The sequence below is a fragment of the Mastigoproctus giganteus genome, chromosome 6, assembly GCF_048544385.1.
Source record: "Mastigoproctus giganteus isolate SK-2022 chromosome 6, ASM4854438v1, whole genome shotgun sequence".
Taxonomy (NCBI): domain Eukaryota; kingdom Metazoa; phylum Arthropoda; class Arachnida; order Uropygi; family Thelyphonidae; genus Mastigoproctus; species Mastigoproctus giganteus.
In genome coordinates this window covers 195,880,535-195,902,998 of record NC_143580.1, presented here as the reverse complement: position 1 = coordinate 195,902,998, position 22,464 = coordinate 195,880,535, and the positions used below count along the sequence as shown (strand labels likewise).

Here is a 22,464-nt window from a genome sequence, read left to right as displayed (position 1 = left end):
GCTTCAATGTAAAGGCTTTGGATTGGAGAAGCACTGTGGTGGATGATGTGTAACACATTCTAATGTGCTTCAGATGTGAGCCCCTGGGGAATGTTAATAACATCTGATTTGTTCCCACCCTATAGAATTTAAAAACTCTCAAACCACTGTAATCACCTTTACGACGGAAGCAAAAGCCATTCCTTATCAATGGGCACTGATCTTCATGAACTAATGTTATTAGTGGATTTCCCCTGGGAATGTTGAGTACTGGGTCCATTGTTGTTTTTAATATTTATCAATGATATTGATGAAGGTATATCAGGCTTAATGTGTAAATTTGCAAATGATACAAAGATTGGTAGGATGGTTAGCGACAGTCATCAGGATGAGCTACTGCTGAAGATCTAAGAAAATTGGGTTGATGGGTTGAGAAATGGCAATTGAATTTTAACATTAACAAATGCAAGGTACTGCACATTGGTTGCAGTAACCCCAGAGTAACTTACCAACTGTGTGTGGACCAACTTATGGGGTTTTGTCAATGATATACAGAAACTTTGCTAGCAGGGATAAGAAGGTGATTATCCCTTTGTATAAGGCCATGGTTAGGCTACATTGTGAGTACTATATACAGGCCTGGAAGCTTCACTTTAGAAAGGATGTAGATCTGCTAGAACAGATGCAGAGAAGTGCAACCAGATTGGTGAAGGGAACAGAAGGGGTGCTCTTACCTAGAATGGCTTCAATTCTGAAAAAATTGCAGCATCTCGAGACTCGGCACCTGCTTTGAGATCTGATTGAGATGTTTAAAGCCTTGACTGGATTGAGTAAGCTGAATTCTAATTAGTATGCTGGTATTATTTCTCTTGGAGGCTACACACATGACAGGGCATAAATTCAAGTTGAGGAAGAATGGTGCAGAATCGATGTGCGGAAGTTTTCCTTCAGCCAGCAAATGGTTGATTGTTGGAACAGGTTTCCATCTGTTGTTGTGGAAGTGGATGGTTGAATAAATTCATGGGAGAACTAGACAAATTCTTGGAGGGTGTGGATGGGTGATCTTTTTTTTTTTTTTTGTTGGCTGATGCTATATAAGCTTGCTTTTTTGCGTCATTTGCCATTACTAGTACATTATAAATTGGTCACTTTCCTGCTTCACATGACAGTATAGTTGTGTGAAGCAGGAAAGTGAACAATTTACAATGTGAGGAAAAAAGTGAGTTTTTTTCATTTCTGACTATTTGGATAGGTCTTGGTTTGAATCTCATCATAATTGGACAAATTCTTGAAGACCTCTTCAGTTTTGGTAGTGGTTAGACAATCTGAGGAAGAGAAAGTAGGATCTCCCTATGAGTGTTTTCGGAATTTTCAACCTGCACAGCATACATCACTTATAAACACACACTATTACAGATGTAATACACTATTGCAATAAAACTATAGTGAGTTTATTGCTATAGGTTTCATGCCACACCAAGAAACCTATAGCAATAAACTCACCAAATGGATTTCAATTGAATTGTTCTATAATAAAATAAAAATAGCATAACGGCATTTGCAATTGCTTTGTATGATGAGACTATATGTGATGAAGCTGTCTACTTACCCTCTGCCTCTCATAATTTTTTTTTTAATTTGTTTTGTCACTTTTGAAAGATACACTTACTGCCTAATTAAGAATAGATATGTAGAAGTTTTCTGAATATTTAACTTCATTTGCAAAAATTAGATATCATTAACATACATAAAGGCCCTTGGCTTTTTATAACATAACAAACTAATTCCTGTTTTATTTCATCAGTATGTAATGTATTACATCTTTTTACAATTTGATATGTTGTTATATTGCCATTAAAGCGATCTCAGAATAATGTATGAGAAAACTTATTTCAGTTTCAAGCGATGCATTCTCAGCTGATGTAGTAGTTATATATATGGAATAAAGTTAAACAGATCTTTAAAATGCTTTGTAATATCACATTGAATATATTCTTATATATTGTAATTTGTAGGTATGCAAGTACAGTAGACTCTCGATTTTCCGTGATAGATGGTAAAAAAGAATTCCCGGATAATTGATTTCCCCCGGTTAATCGAAAAATACAGTAAGTCCCCGACATACGTAAGGGTACATTACAGGTCTTCTTACATAAGTTGAGTTTTACGAACTCACGAATGACTGATATAATAATGCTACTATATCCCTGATATGCCAAAATTACAAAAACCACATAATATCCTCAAAAGAATGAAGAAAAATAGTTATATTTTTTAATTAGTTCAATTAAAAACTTTATCTGGGGACAGCAGTGAAGTAGCCGGAGTAGCACATAAGAAAAGAAAACATAAAAGGAAGAAAAAACGCATGTTATTGTACTGTAAAAATTGATATGTGTTTCGTAGCCTTGGTTATTATAGTTGACGTCATTGGTGCCGATCTCTTCACCGCTTCTCATATTCTGTCTAACGAAACGTAAGTCCGAAGCTACGTAAGTTTTGGGCTTACTGTATCGAAAAATGTTTGGCAACCTATGTAAAAAGTATGGCAATAGATAAAAAACGAAAAAAACTTAACACCCATTGCTTCCCTTTATTTTTTACAATGTCGCGTATGGTTTGGTCACCAGCATTATACTGGTTCTTTAGAGATTTAACGGATACACCGTTTTCAAACTTTTGAATAGCTTCAAGTTTTTGTTTTATTGAAAACACGACTCTTGCATTTCCCCATGACTTTTGCGATTTCTAAACAAGAAAAAAAAATAAAATACCGACATCCCTGACATAAATAACGAACCAAAATTTGTCCTTTTGCGGTGCGACGAAACACAACAATCGATGCAACTTACTAAAACAAACTAAACTAAAGATAATAAGGTACAATAATCTCCCAATGATGATTTATAATGGTGCTTCTTGTCGCTTATTTACGACTTGCAAAATAAATGTTTATGCCTATTCTAGTTATTACTTGAATTTTATGATTTATGGTTGATTTTTTTTTTTTTTTTTTTTTTAATTTGGAGTCTTGAAGTGTCCTAGTTAATCCAATCTTGGTAAATCGAGAATCTGCTGTATTTCCTAAAATAGTTTTCATGTTTAGTTTTTTTTTTTTTTTTTTTTATGAGTTAATTTGTTAATTGATAAATTTTATTCTGTATATAACTTCCTATGGTTAAAATTCATTTAAGATTTTTATTATAACTTATTATTTAAATAAATTATCATAATGTGAAATGCAGTTTAAAAACAAAGTGGAAGATAAGTTTCTCTATATTTTAGGTAATATTATGTTTCATGTAGAATTTATCATTACATCTAATTAATTACTGCACTTTTAAATGCTATGTAGCCGCTTGAATAATATGTAGTAGAAGTACTCTTGAAAGGAAAACTAATGTGTTTTGTTTCTATATTAGGCTTTAAAAATTATTGCAGCAGGTCATTATACTGTACTTTTATCACTAACTGATGAAGGACTAAAATATACAGAAAAAATGGATGAAGCTTTGTCTATGAAGATAATTAAACAGATAGAGCATCTTCAGGATCAGTGGGCAACTTTGTGCAAGATATTTTTAGAACAGATGGAACTTATTCTTCATGTTCTATCTCTGTGGTATCAGTATACACAACCATACAGAGAGCTACAATCATGGATTGAAACTACAGAAACTGATAGAATATTTTCTAGCGTAATTATATTTAAGAACTTGCAAAGTGACCTAAATACAATCGAGGTTAGTTTTCTTTTTAATGGAATTTATATAGAAATTACATGAATGAAAATTTATACTGAATCACAAATTTTGTTTTGTCTGCCTCTCTAATTAAAATGTTTAATTATATTTTTTAAAACAGCTTTTAAAAATTAACAACTTTTAAAAATTCTTTGCTGATTACAAAAAAGATATCTTTTTGTGTGTGTCATATACAGTTTCTAAGAAATACGCTTATTAAATTTTTTCATAAATAATTTCTTATACATTTGTACAAATTCTAACCATGTTCAAATAAAGCCAGAATGTTTGTTTGACATACTTGTGACATTTTAGCTCAGGCCCACACAAAATAGCCTGAAAAAACATAACAGTGAAACCTCTCTAAGATGACCTCTTTTGGTTCCACATATATTTGATCTTTTATAGAGCTTTGCAGAAATATATAAAAAGTCATATATATCATGATATAATAAAAATTTTATATTTGATAATAGAGAGCTATTAAGTGCTTGATAATTCCTATATTCTATTATATTGTGAAATCAACAGGGATTATTTGGGACCAAAAGGGACAAATGCTTCTGGTTCATTTTTGTGTTGCTCTTATTCCTATGAACATGTAGTTTCTAAAAGTTTTAGTCCAACTTAAGGAAAGAAGAGAAAAAATGCTCCATATGCACCTAAAATTTTTAGACTATCTAAATTTTTAAATTTAATGTTGATAGACGTAATATTTTCCTTACTGGCAGAGGTATGGTGGTTGAAAACTGGGATTGTGTTGAGTGCTCAATATTGATATGTAGAGTTTGATTCACTGTTGTTCTGACAGTGGGGAAGATGCTTAATATTTTTTATAAGTTTTACATTGTTATTACAATTAATTTTTAATGCATTGGACTAGGAGAGTTGGTTGAAATAGCAGCAGTCCTATATCAAAAATAAAGGTAATCCCTGTTGATTTCACAATAAAAATTTTAATTGGACAATAGAAATAAAAATCTTATTTTATTTGAAACTATAATTTTTTTTTTACATTAATTATTAAGTCTTAAAATTGAACAGATAATTAAATATTTTATTTTTTGAAATATTCGGTTAACATAGTTTGTCTGGATGATTTTGTTTTTGGTTGAATTACTTCCTTTTCTAAAATAGTTTCAAAATCATGATAAAAATTTTTGAGTCCTAAAACAGTATTTAAACTTTCTTCTATTGGAATTTTAATTTCTCCAACATCCGATTCATCATTTTTATTCATATTTTCACGTAAATTGTTATTTCTGTCAGTTTTCCAAGCAAAATCATAAAATCCTTCTTCTCAGTTTTCACTGTCATTTTCACATGAGAGTGAATCTTCTTCAAATTCCATATCAATGTTTACATTTATCTGCTGTCCAAGTTGAACAATCTCTTTTTGTACTTATATAAAATCAGTTCTATCATCAACCCCCATGTTGGTATTGCAGTTTATTGAAACAATTATTTATTGAAACATTTATTTATTTATTTATTTATTGAAACAATCATTTATTGAAACAATTTTGTATAATATTTTCACTAACACTGTTCCAGACCAATTTTATGTATTCAACAGTCTTTTTTTTTTAGTGAAATTTTTTTAAACTAATTCTTTAAAATTTCTTGCTATGTCCACATTTGCTACTAATGGAGTTAAAATATGTCACTGGTAGAACAATTTAAATGACTGAATTGACAACACTTGATGTAGGAATCAAGTGTTTCCTACATCAACACTTGATGTTGATTCCTACATCAACACTTGATGTAGGAATCAACCACTAAATAATAAATTGACATTACTTAAATTCAAATTTTCGGGATGACATGAAGAATTATCTAATAATAAGATCTTCCTATTTTCATGTTTCATTTTTTTGTCCAAATTTCGAAACCATTCAGAAAAAATAGCACTTGCCATCCATGCTTTTTTATTGGTGTACCAATCAATGTTCACGAATGCCATATTCATGTTTTTAAAACAACTTGATCTCAGCGTAGTATTAATAATCAATGGTTGAGTGTTCTTTTTGTCCCGAAGAATTTACACACAGTAAAATTGTCATCCTTTGCTTCTTTTTTTTTTTTTTTTTTTATAACTAAATGAATTAGAACTTTTAAACACTAATGATTTACGTGGTAAAGCATGATAAAAAAGTCAGTTTCATCTACATTAGAGGTTTCTTTGTTCTGATATTGTTGTGTTCAAGATAGCAATTGTGAAATACACCATTCCACATCATTTTCATTCACAGATGCACTTTCACTACACAGTCTTCAAAACAATGTTATTTCTGTTACAAAATTTATTAAGCCATCCATTGCTAGAATGGATCCATTTCCTAAAGCTTTTAAAAAATTCAAAGCTTCTTCTTGTAGTATTAGACTACTCACTGGAACTCATTAATTTCTTGATATGGTTGGTATGTTTCTTGTTGAATATGTTTTTGTATATAGTTGATATGTTTTTATTTGCATTCCAAATCCACTTTTCTCTAATATTATTTTTTTCTTGTAAAATTTTTTTGAATTAGTGGTTTATTGCAATTATACTTTTCTGCCATCTACCTTTGTGATAAACCCTTTTCTGTATCTTCTATAACTTTCACTCATATTTCTAAATTTTAAATTTTCATTTTGCTTTTTTCTGCCATCACTGTATATTCAGAGGTGGATAAATCAGAAATAAATGAATGAAATGCCTATTTGGTAGCAGTATTTATACAGTTACTTCAGAAACTCCAGATTCATCGAAATCTATGAAAAACCCTGGTGCCCAAACAACAGAATTAACAGATAAGACAATGGTCATCTTAGAGAATTTCAGATTCCTAGAAATCTATGGAATACACTGGCTGCCTAACAACAGGATTAACAGTTGCATTTGGGTCAGAGAGTGGTCACCTTAGAGAATAGAGTTTTAATACACAGGACACTTATTTAAAACCATTCTAAGAAATATTGGTCTTCTGTGATGGTGGTCCCATTGAGGTGGTTGCTTATAGAGGTTTTACTATATTATTTTTAAATTTGAAGGACCTTAACACAAACTTCTGTTGGAAGCATATTTACAACACAATACAGTATTACACTTTATACTTATGCAAGTCTGTTTTTAAAATACTTTCAGCAAAAGTGGTGCTGAGATCCTTCAAATTTAAAAATAATATATTATCATATATACTAATAACATAATATAAAAATAAAGCAAATAAAGGTATGAAATCCAGTTATTCCAGTGAAAGTCACAAAATTCTGAACAAATTCTTTATGAATTTGTTTCAGAATGTCAGGTGGTAAACTAGGCCTATTTATAAAGAGATTCTAATTCAGCTGAGGGGAAAAAAATTGGGAGAAAATGCCATGAGCTGTTTGAAAATGGTGGATGGTTTCTCTACAATGATAATGCTCTTGCACGCAATGTTTTTTTTTTTTTTTCCTTCTCCAAACTCAAAATGAAGCTGAAAGATTAAAGAGCAAAATATGATTGAATTAATATAAGGAGTAATAGCCAGCATTAGATATGGGTGGGCAGTTTTGGTTATAAGTCCAAGAAAGGGTTAGACTAATTATAAAAATTAAAATCTGATATAAATCTGATCTAAAAAGAGCCAAAAATTAAAACTGAAAGACTTACGAAAAAGTAATTTTCGTAATTTTCAAGTAATGCATAGTAAAAAGTTGAGGCAGGAAAGAACAGCAGAAAATATCCAGTTGGATTGATTCTTTAACTGAAGCTAAAGCAGTAACACATTGCAGAGTGCCTGGAACTCATAATAATTTATAGTAAAAAAGCAGACTTAAACTGCAAAAAGACTGCTTTAGCTTCAGTTATACGAATCAATCCAACCAGATATTTTCCCGCTGTTCTTTCCTCCCTCAACTTTTTACTATGCATTACTTGAAAATTCCACATATCGATTTTATACTCTATTTTAGCAACTATCTACTTTTTCATGTCTTTTGTCTCTTTTTAGATCAGATTTACATCAGTTATATGAAATTAGCTCTTATTTTTTGGCTTCTTACCATGCAAGCATTTGGTATTAGTCTCTTTTTTCTACTAACTCTCTCACAGTCAAAGCCCTTACTAAAAGGATGGGCTTTACAATCCCAGCTAGCTTCTGTAATTTTTGACATATTTTTCTTAGCTTTTTATCTTTACACTTTCTACTTCTCCTTTTTTCTCTTTTGTAAAGCTATTAGCGCAATATGAGGATGATAAGAATGTTCCTACTGTCCTTAATTCTCTCCCTGTCTTCGCCTTTTTCATCTACACTTTCATCCCTTCCCTATCCTCAATTCACTCCCTTGCCTTATACCATTTGCTTGCACTAACTTTATATACATATTCTTCTTAAATTTATTCTAAATCATGTCATTCAGTTATAACTACTTATTTTTTGCATCTAGGTTGCACTGTAAACACTTATTTTTATTTTATTACCACTTTTAATAACTTGATCATGTATCAATATTTACTTTTAGCTAACATCAGATTTTAGTTTTTATAATTACTCTATCCCTTTCTTGGACTTATAACCAAAATTGCCCACCCATATCTGATACTGGCTATTACTCCTTATATTAATTCAGTCATTTTTTACTTTACAGTTCCCTTCTCTCTAATTGGCTATTTAATTTCAGCAATTAAATTTTAATTGCTGAAATTTGAATTAAGCAAAATTTCAGCAGTAATTTTGCTTAATTCATTATATCATATTGGATATTCACATTCTTTCTCTCTTTTTCATGCCTATAACATCTCCAATTTCTGCTATCCTTCTCCTATTAGTTCTGGCATTTTTTGTAATTTACGCATCCAGCTTCGCACTTTTTAACAGACTTATTAATTCTACCTCACATATATATATGATTATTTCCATATAATAATATATGTGTTAGTTCTTTTAGATTTATATAATTACAATAATTCTTTTGGATTTTGTTGTAAGAGTATTTAGCATGACTAACATTTTGTTGTATCAAATAATCCAAATTATTTCTCCCTTACACTTAATTAACACTAGTTATGTGATCATATTAGATTAATTTTTTGAATGTTATTTAATAACATAATAAAAGATATTTATATTTTTTGTTAATTGCAGAATTATTTAGATGAGAAGGCAGAAAGGGAGAACAAAAAAATTCAAGTCATTGAAGCTGCCAATAAATTATATCCAGTACTCAGAGATCATTCATCTACTCAGGTACAATTTGAAGTAGATGAAATGGAAAATAAAATACTAAACATTTGGAACCAATTAGAACAAAAAAGGGCATCCATAAAAGAAATGGGAAACATATGGACAGAAATTCTTACACAATTTGATAAAATTAAACAAATGCTTAAACCATCAGAAGAACTTATTAAACAAGCTATTCCATCTACATATGCAGCATTACATGAAAGATTGGAAGAATGCAAGGTAATTTATTTTAATTTATAAATGTTTCTATATCTTTGTATGTATCGTTATCTTGATCATCTGTACAAAGCTTGAATCTATTTGCAATTTAATCAGAAGTCACATGAAAAAATTAGTGTTATATTAATAGTGGCAAATAATATACAGAAGCAATCTTATACAGCATCAGCCAAAAAAAAAAACAAAAAAAACTTCCCACATCACCTGTCTATCCCCTCTAATAATTTGTCTAATTCTTCCTTAAATTTGTTAAAACTACACAATTCCATGACACCTGATGGAAGTATGTTCAAACAATCAACTGCCCTCTGGCTGAAAGCAAATTTTTGCATATCTAAACCTGTAGCCATCCTTCTTTGATTTAAAAGTATGCTCCCTTATATGTGTTGTCTGACTAAGAGTGAGATGCTATCAACATTTAGTATACTCAACCCATTCAAAGTCTTAAACACCTCAGTTAGATCTCCTTGCAGGTGCCTGGTTTCCAGACACTGCAATTTGCAGAACTAAAGTCGTTCTTGGAGAGATTACCCTTTTGTGTCTTTGACTATTTTTTTTTTTTTTTCTCTGCACCCATTCCAACAAATCCACTTCCTTTCTAAACAAAGCATCCAGACTTGTATGCAGTGCTCAAGATGTGTCCTAGCCATTGCCTCATACAACAGTATAATCACCTCCTTATTCCTGTTAGCAAGGTTCCTGTATGTCATTGACAAAAACCCATTGAGCTGTTCTAACGGCCCATCTACACTGCTCATAGAATTGCATGTCTCACTTTACAATTACTCCCAGATCTTTTTCAGTCTGCATTACCTTGAGTATGATACAGCACAATTAGTATATTAAACTTGGATTACTGCTACCCATATGCAGTACCTTGCATTTTTCAATGTTAGATTTTGGTTACTACTTCTCAGCTCATCTGCCTAATTTTTATAGAACTTGTTGCAGTAAAAGGTAAGGTAAAGTGCAGCCATTATCAACCCACTGCAGGATGGAAGCCTCCTCAACAATTCATGCTGAGGGAAATGGACCATAATCTGCCACGCTGGTCCATTGCGGGTTGGCAGATGACCGTATTCAGCAGTCAGGAGCTTGAACCCCGGTCTACTCAAAGAGCGTGTGCTACTGCACTCCCACTCCTGACCACTCGGCTACAGAGGCCTTTGCGTTCGTTCACCACTCTGACAATCTTTGCATCATCTGCATCCTTAGATATTAAGCCTTATATGCCTTTGTCTTATCATTAATAAATATTGAAAACAACAATGAGTCCATCACTGAACCATAGTCAACTCCACTAATAACATTAGTCTGAAAAAAGCAGGTACCCATAGAAACCACTTCCCTCATACAACAATCCTTTATACATAGCAGTAACTTTCCCCACATACCATACTTCCCCATTTTGTACATCAGTCTTTAATGCAGAACAGTGTCAAAAGATTTTCTGAAATTTTACAAAAGGTTACTTACGGAAAGACTTGAGTTCTGAAAATTTCAGCATCTGGAAACTAGACACTTGCAAGCCGATCTCACTGAAGTATTTAAATCAGTTTTTATGGCTTTAAATTGGTTGAGATGGCATTCTTACTCATTCTCAGGAGACACGTTCAAAGGGATAAATTTAAAATGGATTAAAAAAATTTTTAGAGGGAAATACAGTTGAGGTGTGTGTGTGTGTGTGTTGTTATAAGCTTGCCTGCCTTGTATTATTTGCCAGTACAATATCAATATCGATACACTCCTACTCACAGTTTTGTTCTCCCAGTGCTTATATCACACTAAACTGACTCTACGTTGCACTGGTCACCGAACTCAATTGGGTGTACTGCCAGATTCTATGCACTTATTAACTTAGCGCAGCAGTTTTCAAACCTTTTGGTCTCAGGACCCTTTACACTCTTAAAAAATTATTGACGACCCCAAAAGTCTTTGTCTTAGTATTATTATGAAAATAGTTTTGACCTCGCAGACCCCCTGAACTGCTGACCTAGAGCATAACTACTCTCAACCTTCTCTCTCTCTCCTTTCTGTGCACATTGTGCTCACCATATTCAAGTTCTGTATCTCTTTTCTAAGTGGTATCATGTCTCCGTCATCCCCACTTAACCAATACTTCAAATTCATCAGATTTGTTTACTACACTCCTAGCATTAGAGTACACACAAGTATGTATTCACCTGTTTTCACTCTTCATAACCCTAAAACAGCCATCTATTTGCTCATCTTATGTTGATTTCCAGCATAGGTAATCCCTTGCACCTAATACCTTTCTTTCCAGGCTGTTGCATATCTCAATAGAAGAGTTCAAAAATTACTTTGACCTCTGCCTGCAGCTGTTGTTAATCTATTAGTCTGCATATCTCCCCAGTGTAGCTGCTGTACAGTGTCATCAACTTTTACTTCTGGAGTCTTATCCTTGTTCCCTTCCATGGATTTTAAAGGGGAAACCTTGTTTGGCTGACCTGATAGTTTACTGTGATGATCACCAAAGCAGGAGTTGAATGGAATGAATAATTTTGCATTTGACACTTGATTCCATGTATGGGGGAGGTTGCTGTACAAGCTGCAGTCTGTTGGGATTGTGGATAGCATCCTTAGATGGATTGAGGAATGGCTGAAGGATTGGGTAGGCAACAGAGGGTTGTTATAAATAATCATTCTTCAAAATGGACTAGGGTTATAAGCATGCACAGTCCCTCAAGGTTTGGTGCTAGGGCTGCTCTTGTTTCTGATCTCCCTGAATGTTATGAGAAGGGAATAAAGGGTACTATGTTGAAATCTGTAGATAATATAAAGGTCTGAACAATATAAATCAGGTTGCATTTCTTCAGAATGATTTGGACAGGCTGTGCTGATTGTCAGAGAAATAAATATAAGATTCTATGTCTGAAATATAACCTAAGAGTAACTTATACTCTAATTAGCAACTTATAAATTAGAGCAGATGGAGGAAAGAGACTTTGATACTTTGATAAAATCAGACATGGAGCAAGCAATGTAAGCAGGAGACTAAGAAGGCATGCAATGTCTTATCAATTATCTACCATACCTTCACATCTAAGAATATGGAGTTAATGGTGAAACCACGTTTGGAATATTGCATTTAAGAAAAGACATCAAGCTTCTTGAAAAAATTCAAAGTGGGCAACTTGTCTATTATGTTAGAAAAGAGGTCTTGAACATTGTGAATAAGCATACTGGAAATAAATATTGCTACAACCAATGAAATGGTAAAATAAAACAAGGCACCTCAAAGGGGATCTGATTGTGGTGTATCAGTCATTAAGGGCGAAATGTACTGAATAACAGTCTAGTACAAAGATGAAATGTGTTGAAACAATGAAATATGAAAGCCAAAGAGTGAAAGAATGAAGTAAGAGCAGTTCTTAATAACTGATATTAGAAAGACAATGAGAAATTAATTTACTAAATAAAATGCAATAAATAAAAGAATTCTTTCCTGGTAAAGTAGGAAAAGAATGCCAAAAACTGGGAGAGATGAAATGTAAGTGCCAGTAGTTAAATACTACTGTGGTCAGATCATGTGACAACCAATTGAAGCTGAAGATTGGCATTTACCCTCTAGAACCAACAGACAGAAAGGAAATAAACCAAAGCCTAGGTGGGAGATGGAAAATAAGCATGTTGGATACCAGGCATTATATTGTGCTTTCAGACTTAAAATGGATTAACCTAAAAAAAAGCGAGAGAGAGAGAGAGAGAGAGAGAGATTGTAACCACCTTTTTTTTTTTTTTTTTTTTTTTGTTCAGTCAAATCCATTTTAAGTTTTAAAACTTTATATCTGACCTAATATCAGTCATGTTTGTTTCCAATGAAATGCCCAAGTGTTAGTTTTTCTTTTCATTTCATTGGCCATCTTCTCTTATCCCTGACCCAAAGGGCAACGTCAGTCCTCTACTTCAATTGGTTGCCACTCCCCTCACATGATCTGACTACGCTAGTGTTTAACTGGTGCTTATGTTTCATTACGTCTCATTTTTTGGCATTCTTGTTCTTATTTACCTGGTAAGGGCTTTTTTTATTAATTTTATTTTATATGGTAGATTAATTTTCTTTGTCTTTAATTCAGTGATTGAAAACTGCTCTTTCCTACTCTTTCCTGATTTTTGTTCTCTTTCACTTTCATATTTCATTTTTTCCTCCATTCTTAACCTTAGTCGATTCCGTATTTTTAGTTATGTACGTTTGTGTTTCTTATTTCATTAATGGAATCTATGGATATAACCAACCATGGACAGATATAACTAAATGGTAAGTTAATTTAGTTATATCTGTCCATTCTAATCTGAAATTTATCAACTTGTAATAAGCATCCACATATTCCTATATTTGTAATTAATTTCAATTATTGCTATGTTTTCCACCAGTCTTGAAAACGTTACTAATCTGTGTTAAGTTTAAGTATTGAAGTAACCAGTTGTCTAATTATAGCATTTCTATAAATTAACTTAATTCATAACATAGTATAAAAGTGCTTTCTCATTAGTTTAACCTTTTACAGTGATAAACTACATATTGTTGCCCTTTAAAATAATGAATTGTTGTGATAATTAATCATCATTATCAAAACTACAAGTAGGATTTCCAGTCAATGAAAAAAGGTTATTAATAATATTTAGAAGAAAAAAGAGTTGGTGGAGGAGCCAAACCATGAGAAACTCTAGCAGTAGTTGAGAAGTTAGAAGGTGAAGTATCATATAACACCACACATCACTTAGTGATTTGGTGATCTGAAAGAGAGAGAGAGAGAGAGAGAGCAAATGAATTTGACAGAATAGGTAAAGAGAACATATGTTACAAATGTTAATTAAAGCATGGTATATATCACAAATTAAGAATAATATAATATTAAATAAGGCCAGGCTTTCTACAACATATATAGAACATGAGAAAGCCAACTTCCAGAAAAAAGCTAAAAAATATAATTTTCCATATCTCATTTTCAAAAGATTAAAAAATTTAATAAATAAAATAAAACTACACAAGTTATAGGTTCTTGAATAGTTTGGAATAGATAATGCATGTAAATTGCATAATTCAAATTATGCAAACATGTCAAAAGTCCTCTGGGAGAGTTCAGTAGGTTTGCCACCTTTAATTCATTTGAAGAGGTCTCATTTCAAATCCATTTGGAGACTGGAGAAGTTCCTAAAGGCATCTTCATTTAGAGCTGCAATTATCTAATTTAAGGTGGAGGAAGTATGTCACCCTGTAAGTTATTCCAGGTTCTCAGCCCACATATACAGGGCAGTGTGTGAGTATACACATGTACAGGTCATATTAACTGGCATGATATAACAAAAGTAAATGATGTTCCAAAAAAATTCTAAAACACACAACCATAGTGTTGAAAAGTCTACTGTTTCTAATATCTTTTTCCCCCTGAACCAAAATACCACTTTCAAGGAATAGTATTGAGAAAGTAATATTGTATTCTTTGCAGATTACTTCAAATGAATATAAATAGTAGATGTTCTTTTTACTTGCTTCTTGACTGGAACTTGTGGGTTGGTCACTCACACACTAGTCAGACTTTTGTGGATTTATTGGATGATTGTTTTCTGCAGCAGCATGTTCGAGAGGCAACCAGAGAAAGTAATACTCTTGATCTGGTTATCAGCAGTGATCATTCGTGTATTAAGAATTTGCAGATAAAGGAACAACTAGGTGGCAGTGATCACGGTGTACTGATGTGGGATTTACTTAAAGATTTAATTACCATCAGGGGTAAAGGAAAGGGTTTTTGCTTCCATAAAGGTGAGTACAGTGGTCTCCGACAGTTTTTAAATTCTGTACAGTGGGATAAACTGACGATGTTACCAACAGTAAATTCTAAGTGGGAAGCATTCAAGGAATTAATCGTGGATGCTACTAAAAGTTTCATACCTATTAAGAAATATTGTTCAAGGTTTAGGCCTAAATGGTTATCTAATGAACTAATGAGACTCGTAATAGAGAAGAAAAATGCATGGGATGCATATAAATTATCAAGCGACTCAGAAGCCTATGGCAGATATAAGCTAGTCTGTAATCAGGTGACAAAGGAGGTTAGGCAGGCGAAGGCAGATTACGAGAAATCCTTGGCAAAAGATGCTAAGAAAAACAGCAAGGATTTCTTTACTTATATAAACTCTAAAAGGAAGGGGATGAATCTGATTGGTCCACTTGACATCGATGGTTTGACTGTTGATGATCCTGCTCAGATAGCAAACAAACTGAATGAGTATTTTGCATCTACATTCACACATGAGGAATTATTAAGGTTTGAAAATGGCAGAAGGTTATCAAATTGTAGCAGGATACTTAATGATTTTGGAATAACTGAAAGCAAAGTGGAGGAGAAATTGTTTAGTGGAGGAGAAAAGTTAAACATAAGAAAGGCACCTGGGGTGGATGGGATCTATCCAGTTATATTAAAGGAGGCGGCAAAGCAACTAAGCAAACCCTTAGCCATAATTATGGGAGCATCCTTGGACTCAGGGGAGGTTCCCACGGACTGGAGATGTGCAAATGTATCCCCAATTCACAAAGGGGGATCGAAGGGTGACACGAGTAATTACAGACCAGTTAGTTTAACTTCTGTTCCGTGTAAAATAATGGAGTCACTGGTTAAAGATGCATTGCAGGATCATCTAGACAAGACTGCAGCAATAATTCAGACACAGCATGGGTTTGTTAAGGGAAAGTCTTGTCTGACAAATTTGATAGGATATTATGATGTGGTTACAAAGGAACTGGATGTAAAAAATAATTTTGATATCATATATTTGGATTTCAGGAAAGCTTTTGACACTGTTGCGCATGGAAGACTATTGTACAAATTGGAGCAGAATGGTATTAAGGGTAAGTTGCTACAATTGATAAAAGGATGGTTAAGTGGGAGAAGACAGAGGGTGGTAATCAATGGGTGCTGCTCTTCTTGGACTAATGTTATTAGTGGAGTCCCACAGGGTTCGGTGTTAGGTCCACTGTTGTTTTGTATATTTATCAATGATATTGATGAAGGTATATCAGGCTTAATGTCGAAGTTTGCAGATGATACAAAGGTTGGCAGGGTTGTTAATGACAGTAATGGCAGTGTGCTACTGCAACAGGATCTGGATAATTTGGGCAGATGGGCAGAAGTGGCAACTGAAGTTTAACCTTGACAAATGCAAAGTACTGCATATGGGTAGAAGTAACCCCAGAGAAACGTACCAACTGTGTGGTACTACACTTAAGGTGGTAGAAAATGAAAAAGACCTGGGAGTAATTGTGCAGTCAGATATATAAAGTTTTCTGAGCAATGCAGACAGGCTGCCAGGGCAGATCATGGGGTTTTGTCAATGATATATAGGAATTTTGCTAGCAGGGAAAAGGAGGTGATTATCCCTCTGTATAAGGCAATGGTCAGGCCACGCCTTGAGTACTGCGTACAGGTCTGGAGGCCTCATTTTAGGAAGGATGTAGATTTACTTGAGCGTGTACAGAGAAGGGCAACAAGATTGGTGAGGGGAATGAAGGGATCTTCTTACCAAGAGAGGCTTAATTTCTGCAAATTGCAGTGGCTGGAGACTAGACACCTGCAAGGTGATCTGATTGAGGTGTATAAGGCCTTGAATGGGCTAGAAAAGAATAGCGAAAGGCCTTGAATGGGTTGAGCACGCTGAATTCTGATGGGATCCTTCCACTTCTTCAGATTACGAACCTAAGGGGGCATAAATTCAAATTAAGAAAAGACAGATGTAGAATAGATGTGAGGAAATTTGCCTTTAGCCAGCGGGTGGTTAATTGCTGCAACAAACTTTTATCTGTCGTTGTGGAAGTTGATAGGTTAAATAAATTTAAGGAGAACTGGACAGGCATTTGGAGGGAATGGTGTGATTTTTTTTTTTTTTTTTTTTGGCTGATGCTGCATAAGCTCTTGCTTTCTTGCATCACATGCCACTACTACTACTACTCTCACACACACACTCACTTCAACAAATAAAAATTAGACAGAAAAAATAAAAGTATTTTAGAGAAGGAGTATCTCCATTACCTACTCATTAGTATATTTTTTCTTTAGATTTCATCCCCTAACTTCTACTCTTGTGTACTTTGTCTATTGTATTTGATCATTAATACTTTGTATCTTCTATTCTTCTTTAAAGCATAGATCCTTCAGTGTTGTAATTAGCATTTTGTTTGTATTAACATTTGTTACTAACGCAAAATTACATATTGTTCTTTTGTTTTATTATTGTAATTTTTTTTTTTTTTTTTTTACAGAGAGAGAAATTATCTCTAACAGAAGCAAAAGATATTCTAAATGCCATTGAAATACAGTCAGTAAATCTGGAGAATATAGTAACAATAAATGAAATTAGAGATGACATTATTTATTACAAGCAATTGTGTTTGGCCACACAATATCAACTCACTATTTTATTTAATCGAATTAGTGAAAAGATTTTAGAATGGCCAAGGTTCCATGAACAGTGTGTTAAATTTATATGTTGGGCTGAGGATCTTGAGGAAAAACTAAAACATCATCATTGTAGTTGTTTGGAAGATGTGGTGGCCAAATTAGAAATGGTAAGTTTATAATTCTGAAATGGTAAGTTTATAGTCTGTATTTGGAAAAGTATTTAGCAATTTATTTGACTAGCTAATGCTAACTAATTTTAAAAATATAAAAAATAAATTATATATATCAGAATCACTCAAAGATAATCAGGCTCTTTCATTAGACAGTAGTGATTATCAGATTAAAAAAAAAAAGATAACTGTTACAAATCTTCTTCTTCCTGTCCAGTATTAGGCTTAGTGAACGGCCTCCGTAGCCGAGTGGGCAGGAGCGGGAGTGCAGTAGCACACGCTCTTTGAGTAGACCGGGGTTCAAGCCCCTGACTGCTGAATACGGTCGATCTGCCAACTCGCACTGGACCAGCGTGGCAGATTATGGTCCATTTCCCTCAGCATGAATTGTTGAGGAGGCTTCCACCCTGCAGTGGGTTGATAATGGCTGCACTTTACTTTTTTTTTTTTTTACTGTCTCTCTCCATCTTTGCAGTGATCTACCTCTGTCTCTCCTTCCCCGGGGTTTGTAGTTTAGAATCTCTTTCAGATAGCATAACTCTCTATATGCCAGATCCATCTGTTTCTGTACAAGTCAATAAAATTCAGTATTGAAGTTGTCTGCAGTTCTCACAGGATTTCTTTTCATGTCAAGTCCGGTATAGCCTGTGGTTCTGTGCATGAAGCGCATTTCTGCACTAGTCAACCTCCTATCCAGTTTGCTCATTGTCCATGCCTCGGAGCCATAGGTTAGGATAGGTCTGGTGAGGATGTTATGTATCCATGTCCTTGTTTTCTTATGCATTAGATTAGATTTGAAAATATGATAAATATGATTTGTAGTTTTAGTAATTCCTATGTAATTATTTATTTTTTGCTCAATATCTTTTACTTGTTCATAGGACAGGTGTTAGGTATCCTAGGTATTCGAAAATGTTAACTTGTTCGATAATATTATTGTCAATGCAGATCTTCCTTCTTATTGGATCTCTTCCTTTAAATGCCATCACTCTTCTTTGAAGTTGAAATTTCCATATTAAATGATTTTGCTATTTTGTTTAATGAGAAGATGGCTTTCTGCAATGAGTTCTCATTTTCTCCCATTAGAACCTGGTCATCAGCAAAAAGCAGTGTGTCTATTCTTCCTTTATGGCTAATTTCAATGCCTCTCTTGGAGATTTTCCTCCATTCTCTTATAATATGATTTATATACATGCCAAATAGAAGTGGGGACAATCCACACCCCTGTATTTATTATCTCCAATTCAGTTGTTTGTGATTCAATTTAATTTTTATTCTATTATTTTTATAGATATTGAGGAGTGCCTCAATCAACTGGTTTGGTATATTGTCTTCTTTTCAGATTTCAAATAATTTTTGTTCAGTTCACCTTGTCAAAGGCTTTTTTGTAATTTGTTCTTCTCCAAGGATGTTTTCATAGTAGTAGTAGTAGTAATGGTGGCATGTGATGCAAGAAAGCAAGTATTTTTTTTTTTTTTTTTTTTTTTTTCAGTTTTAAAGGGCTTGAGTATACTTTATATCCTTAGTTTAGGAGACTGATTCCTCTAGTTATTGCAGTCATTTTTATTGCCTTTTTTGAAAATTGGCACTACAAAAGCATTTTGACAGCTATCTGGTGGCAAGTGGCTTGCAAAAATCATATTCATCAGTTCAAGTAGTTTAATTTCAAAATTTTTTCCTGAGTATTTGATGTGCTCTGTATTAATTCCATCGTCATCTGGACATTTTTGGTTTTTAATGTTTTTAAGCACTGTTTCCAATTCTTCATTAGTGAAGGCTTCTATTATATTATTTTTAGATGTTTTAGTCAGGGGAGGATCAACTGTCATCCATAAGTTTTTATAATAGTTGAACCAATCTTCTAATGCTAGTTTGTTAATTTTGACTGTTTCCTTGAGGTTATTGTTCATTTGTCTTATTACTTTGTATACTCTAGTACACGTCTTATTAATATCTTTTTCTAAGTTGGTGACAGAATAGTTCCATTGGTCTCTTTGTCTTTTTCGTGTTTCTCTTTTGGCTATGGCTCTTTTTCATTTATATTTCACTGCATCTTCTAGTTTTTTTTGTGGTTATCCATTTTTTATATGCATTCCTTTTCTCCTGAATTATAGTGCTGATTTCTGTATCCTACTGTCACAACCCCTTTTTTCTCCGCCATCGTTTTTTCACACCTAGTGTTGCCTCTGCTGATTCTTCCAAGATTTTACAAAGGTGCCACCAGTTGTCTTCTATATTTACTCCTGCAAGATAATTTGTTAATTTCTTATTTATTTCTTGTTGGCATTTCTTATTTATTTCTTGTTGGTATTTCTTCTGTATTTCAGGGTCATTTAGGGATCTTACTTTATATAGACATCCTTGAGATGGTTGTTTCTTTTTATGCCTCAGCCATGATGGAGGGAATCACAAGGTAGTCACAGTTGACAAGTGGTCTGATTCAATTTCATATCCTGTAAAAATTCTTGTGTCGAGTATGAATTTTCCTACTTTGTTGTTTGCTAAGGTATTAGCAAACATTTTGTTTCTCTTGTAGACCATGTATATTTGTGTGCATCTTTATGTTTAAATATTGTGTTCATTATTTTTTAATTACTGTAAATTGAGAAATAAATTAATCTTTGGCCATTTCTATTTTTGGTTGGTTCCCCAATGCTGCCTACATGATTTTGGATTTTTATATTATTATTATTATTATTATTATTAGCTGTATGGTGACTGAGGCTTATGCTGCACCAGCCAAAAAAAAAAAAAAAAATTCCCGAGTTACTCATTACCCTGAGAGAGAGAGAGAGAGAGTCAAAAGGGAATCACCAAGAAAGAGAAGAATGATGATATCCATCTCAGGACCCTGGGTGTGCCAAGCCCATACCAGATGTGAGCCTCCCAGGGTGAATTTTTTCCTACTCTAGCATTCATGTCTCCCAGCAGAAGCAGCATGTCATTCTTGTTTACTTTTTCTATTATACTTTGAAGTTGGCTGTAAAATTCAGAACTATAATAATAGGTGCATACAAGCCTATTATTGTTAGATACCCTCTTCTATTTTTAGACATACTGTTACAAATATCATTTAATTTTCAGTGAAAAAATTCAAAATAAATAACGTTATGAATTAATGTTGTTATTATTATTTTATTATTTTTTTTACTTATTGAATATAAGTAATAAAAAATATTTAAAAAGAAGTATGCAGTTTATTTACTTTATATAATATCGGGTAGATACACCATAGATAGCTCTTAAAGAGAAAACTATGAAAGTGGTGTAAAAGGCATCATTTCATTTGTATCTCATATTGTGATCATCCTTCACAATGAGTTACCATGTATTGCACTACCTCGAACAAACAACGCTTCACTAATTTTTACTTATTCTCGGTGGGTACCACCACCTAGACGGCATCGTTTCAAAGCTTGTTGGCCTTTCATGAGGTACAGATGAAATGATGCCTTTACACTACTTTCTTAGTTTTCTCTTTAAGAGTTATCTATATAGTATATCTACACTGATATTAAATAGATAATTTTGAGCTCTTTTGATATTATGCCTAGTTATATTTAGTTTTTGATTATATTTATAATCAAAAACATTAATAAACTTTAGATTTTTATCTAAAGTTTATTAATGAGTAGCACCTAATAGCAGTTTTCTCCTAATGCAAAAATTATTTCAGAAAATTAGGTGTATGTGATAATTAAATAGTATTATCACATACACCTTTTGGCATCTCTCATATTGTGGGATTAACTTCACAACTGGGTTGTCGTGTTGGCAATACCAGGGTACCTGCCCACCCACCCACCGATGAAAGGCCAACAAGCTTTGAAACAGTGCCATCTGGGTGGTAGTACCCACCAAGAATAAGTAACAATAGACTTCTCTATTAGTGAAGCATTGCTTATTCGACGTAGTGCAATACATGGTAACTTGCTGTGAAGGATGATCACAATATGAGATACAGATGAAATGATGCCTTTTACACTACTTTCATAGTTTTTTTTTTAAGCACTATCTGTGGTGTATCTACACAGATATTAAATAGATAATTTCAAGCTCTTGTGATATTATGCCTAGTTGCATTTAGTTTTTGATGATTACAGTTTATTTACATAATAATACCACAGTAACCAGTCTCATTCACAATTTTGTAATTAAATTTGTGTATATATTATCATTGATGCCATTACAACTCTAACAGATGATCTAGTGATGAGAATCTAATAATGAGAAATGAGTTTAAGATACAAAGTTTTTAGTTCCCAAGATTTTTATATAAAGTTTATTAATGAGTAGCACCCAGTAGCAGTTTTCTCCTAATGCAAAAATTATTTCAGAAAATTAGCCTCCCCCTCCTCTCCCTTAATCAGACAAATTCTTTCAAAACATGCCTCTCTCAACAAACTATAGGAAGAACAGAGGTTCTCTGTTGCCAGCCTTTTGAAGACCACTTTTCTGGTCGCTGAATTGATTAACCTTAATGCCCAACTTGGTATGGTATAAAAGTATACATGCATTTATACTTTTATACTTTGTTGGTTAGTTTTTATTTTTATTTTTTTTTTCAGTTGTACTTTGGTGGTGTGATTGATTGTGCATAATACTTTTTTTATGTGGAAGAACTATTAACATATGTCCCACAAGGCAAATAAGCTCTCTCTCTCTCTCTCTCTCTCTCTCTCTCTCTCTCTCTCTCTCTCTCTCTCTCTCTCTCTCTCTCTCT

General features: G+C 33.2%; 1 protein-coding gene across 3 annotated transcripts in view; it reads left to right on the top strand.

Annotated features, from left to right (window-relative positions):
- The window catches only part of LOC150084856 (muscle-specific protein 300 kDa-like), a 1,257,473-nt gene that overhangs the window by 1,006,375 nt on the left and 228,634 nt on the right, over nucleotides 1-22,464 (top strand). For all 3 annotated transcript variants that reach the window (XM_090376651.1, XM_090376652.1, XM_090376650.1), the window contains 3 exons: nucleotides 3,402-3,722; nucleotides 8,834-9,154; nucleotides 17,433-17,738. In XM_090376651.1, coding sequence (XP_090232777.1) covers nucleotides 3,402-3,722; nucleotides 8,834-9,154; nucleotides 17,433-17,738 — 948 coding nt within the window. The remainder of the gene's footprint in view (nucleotides 1-3,401; nucleotides 3,723-8,833; nucleotides 9,155-17,432; nucleotides 17,739-22,464) is intronic.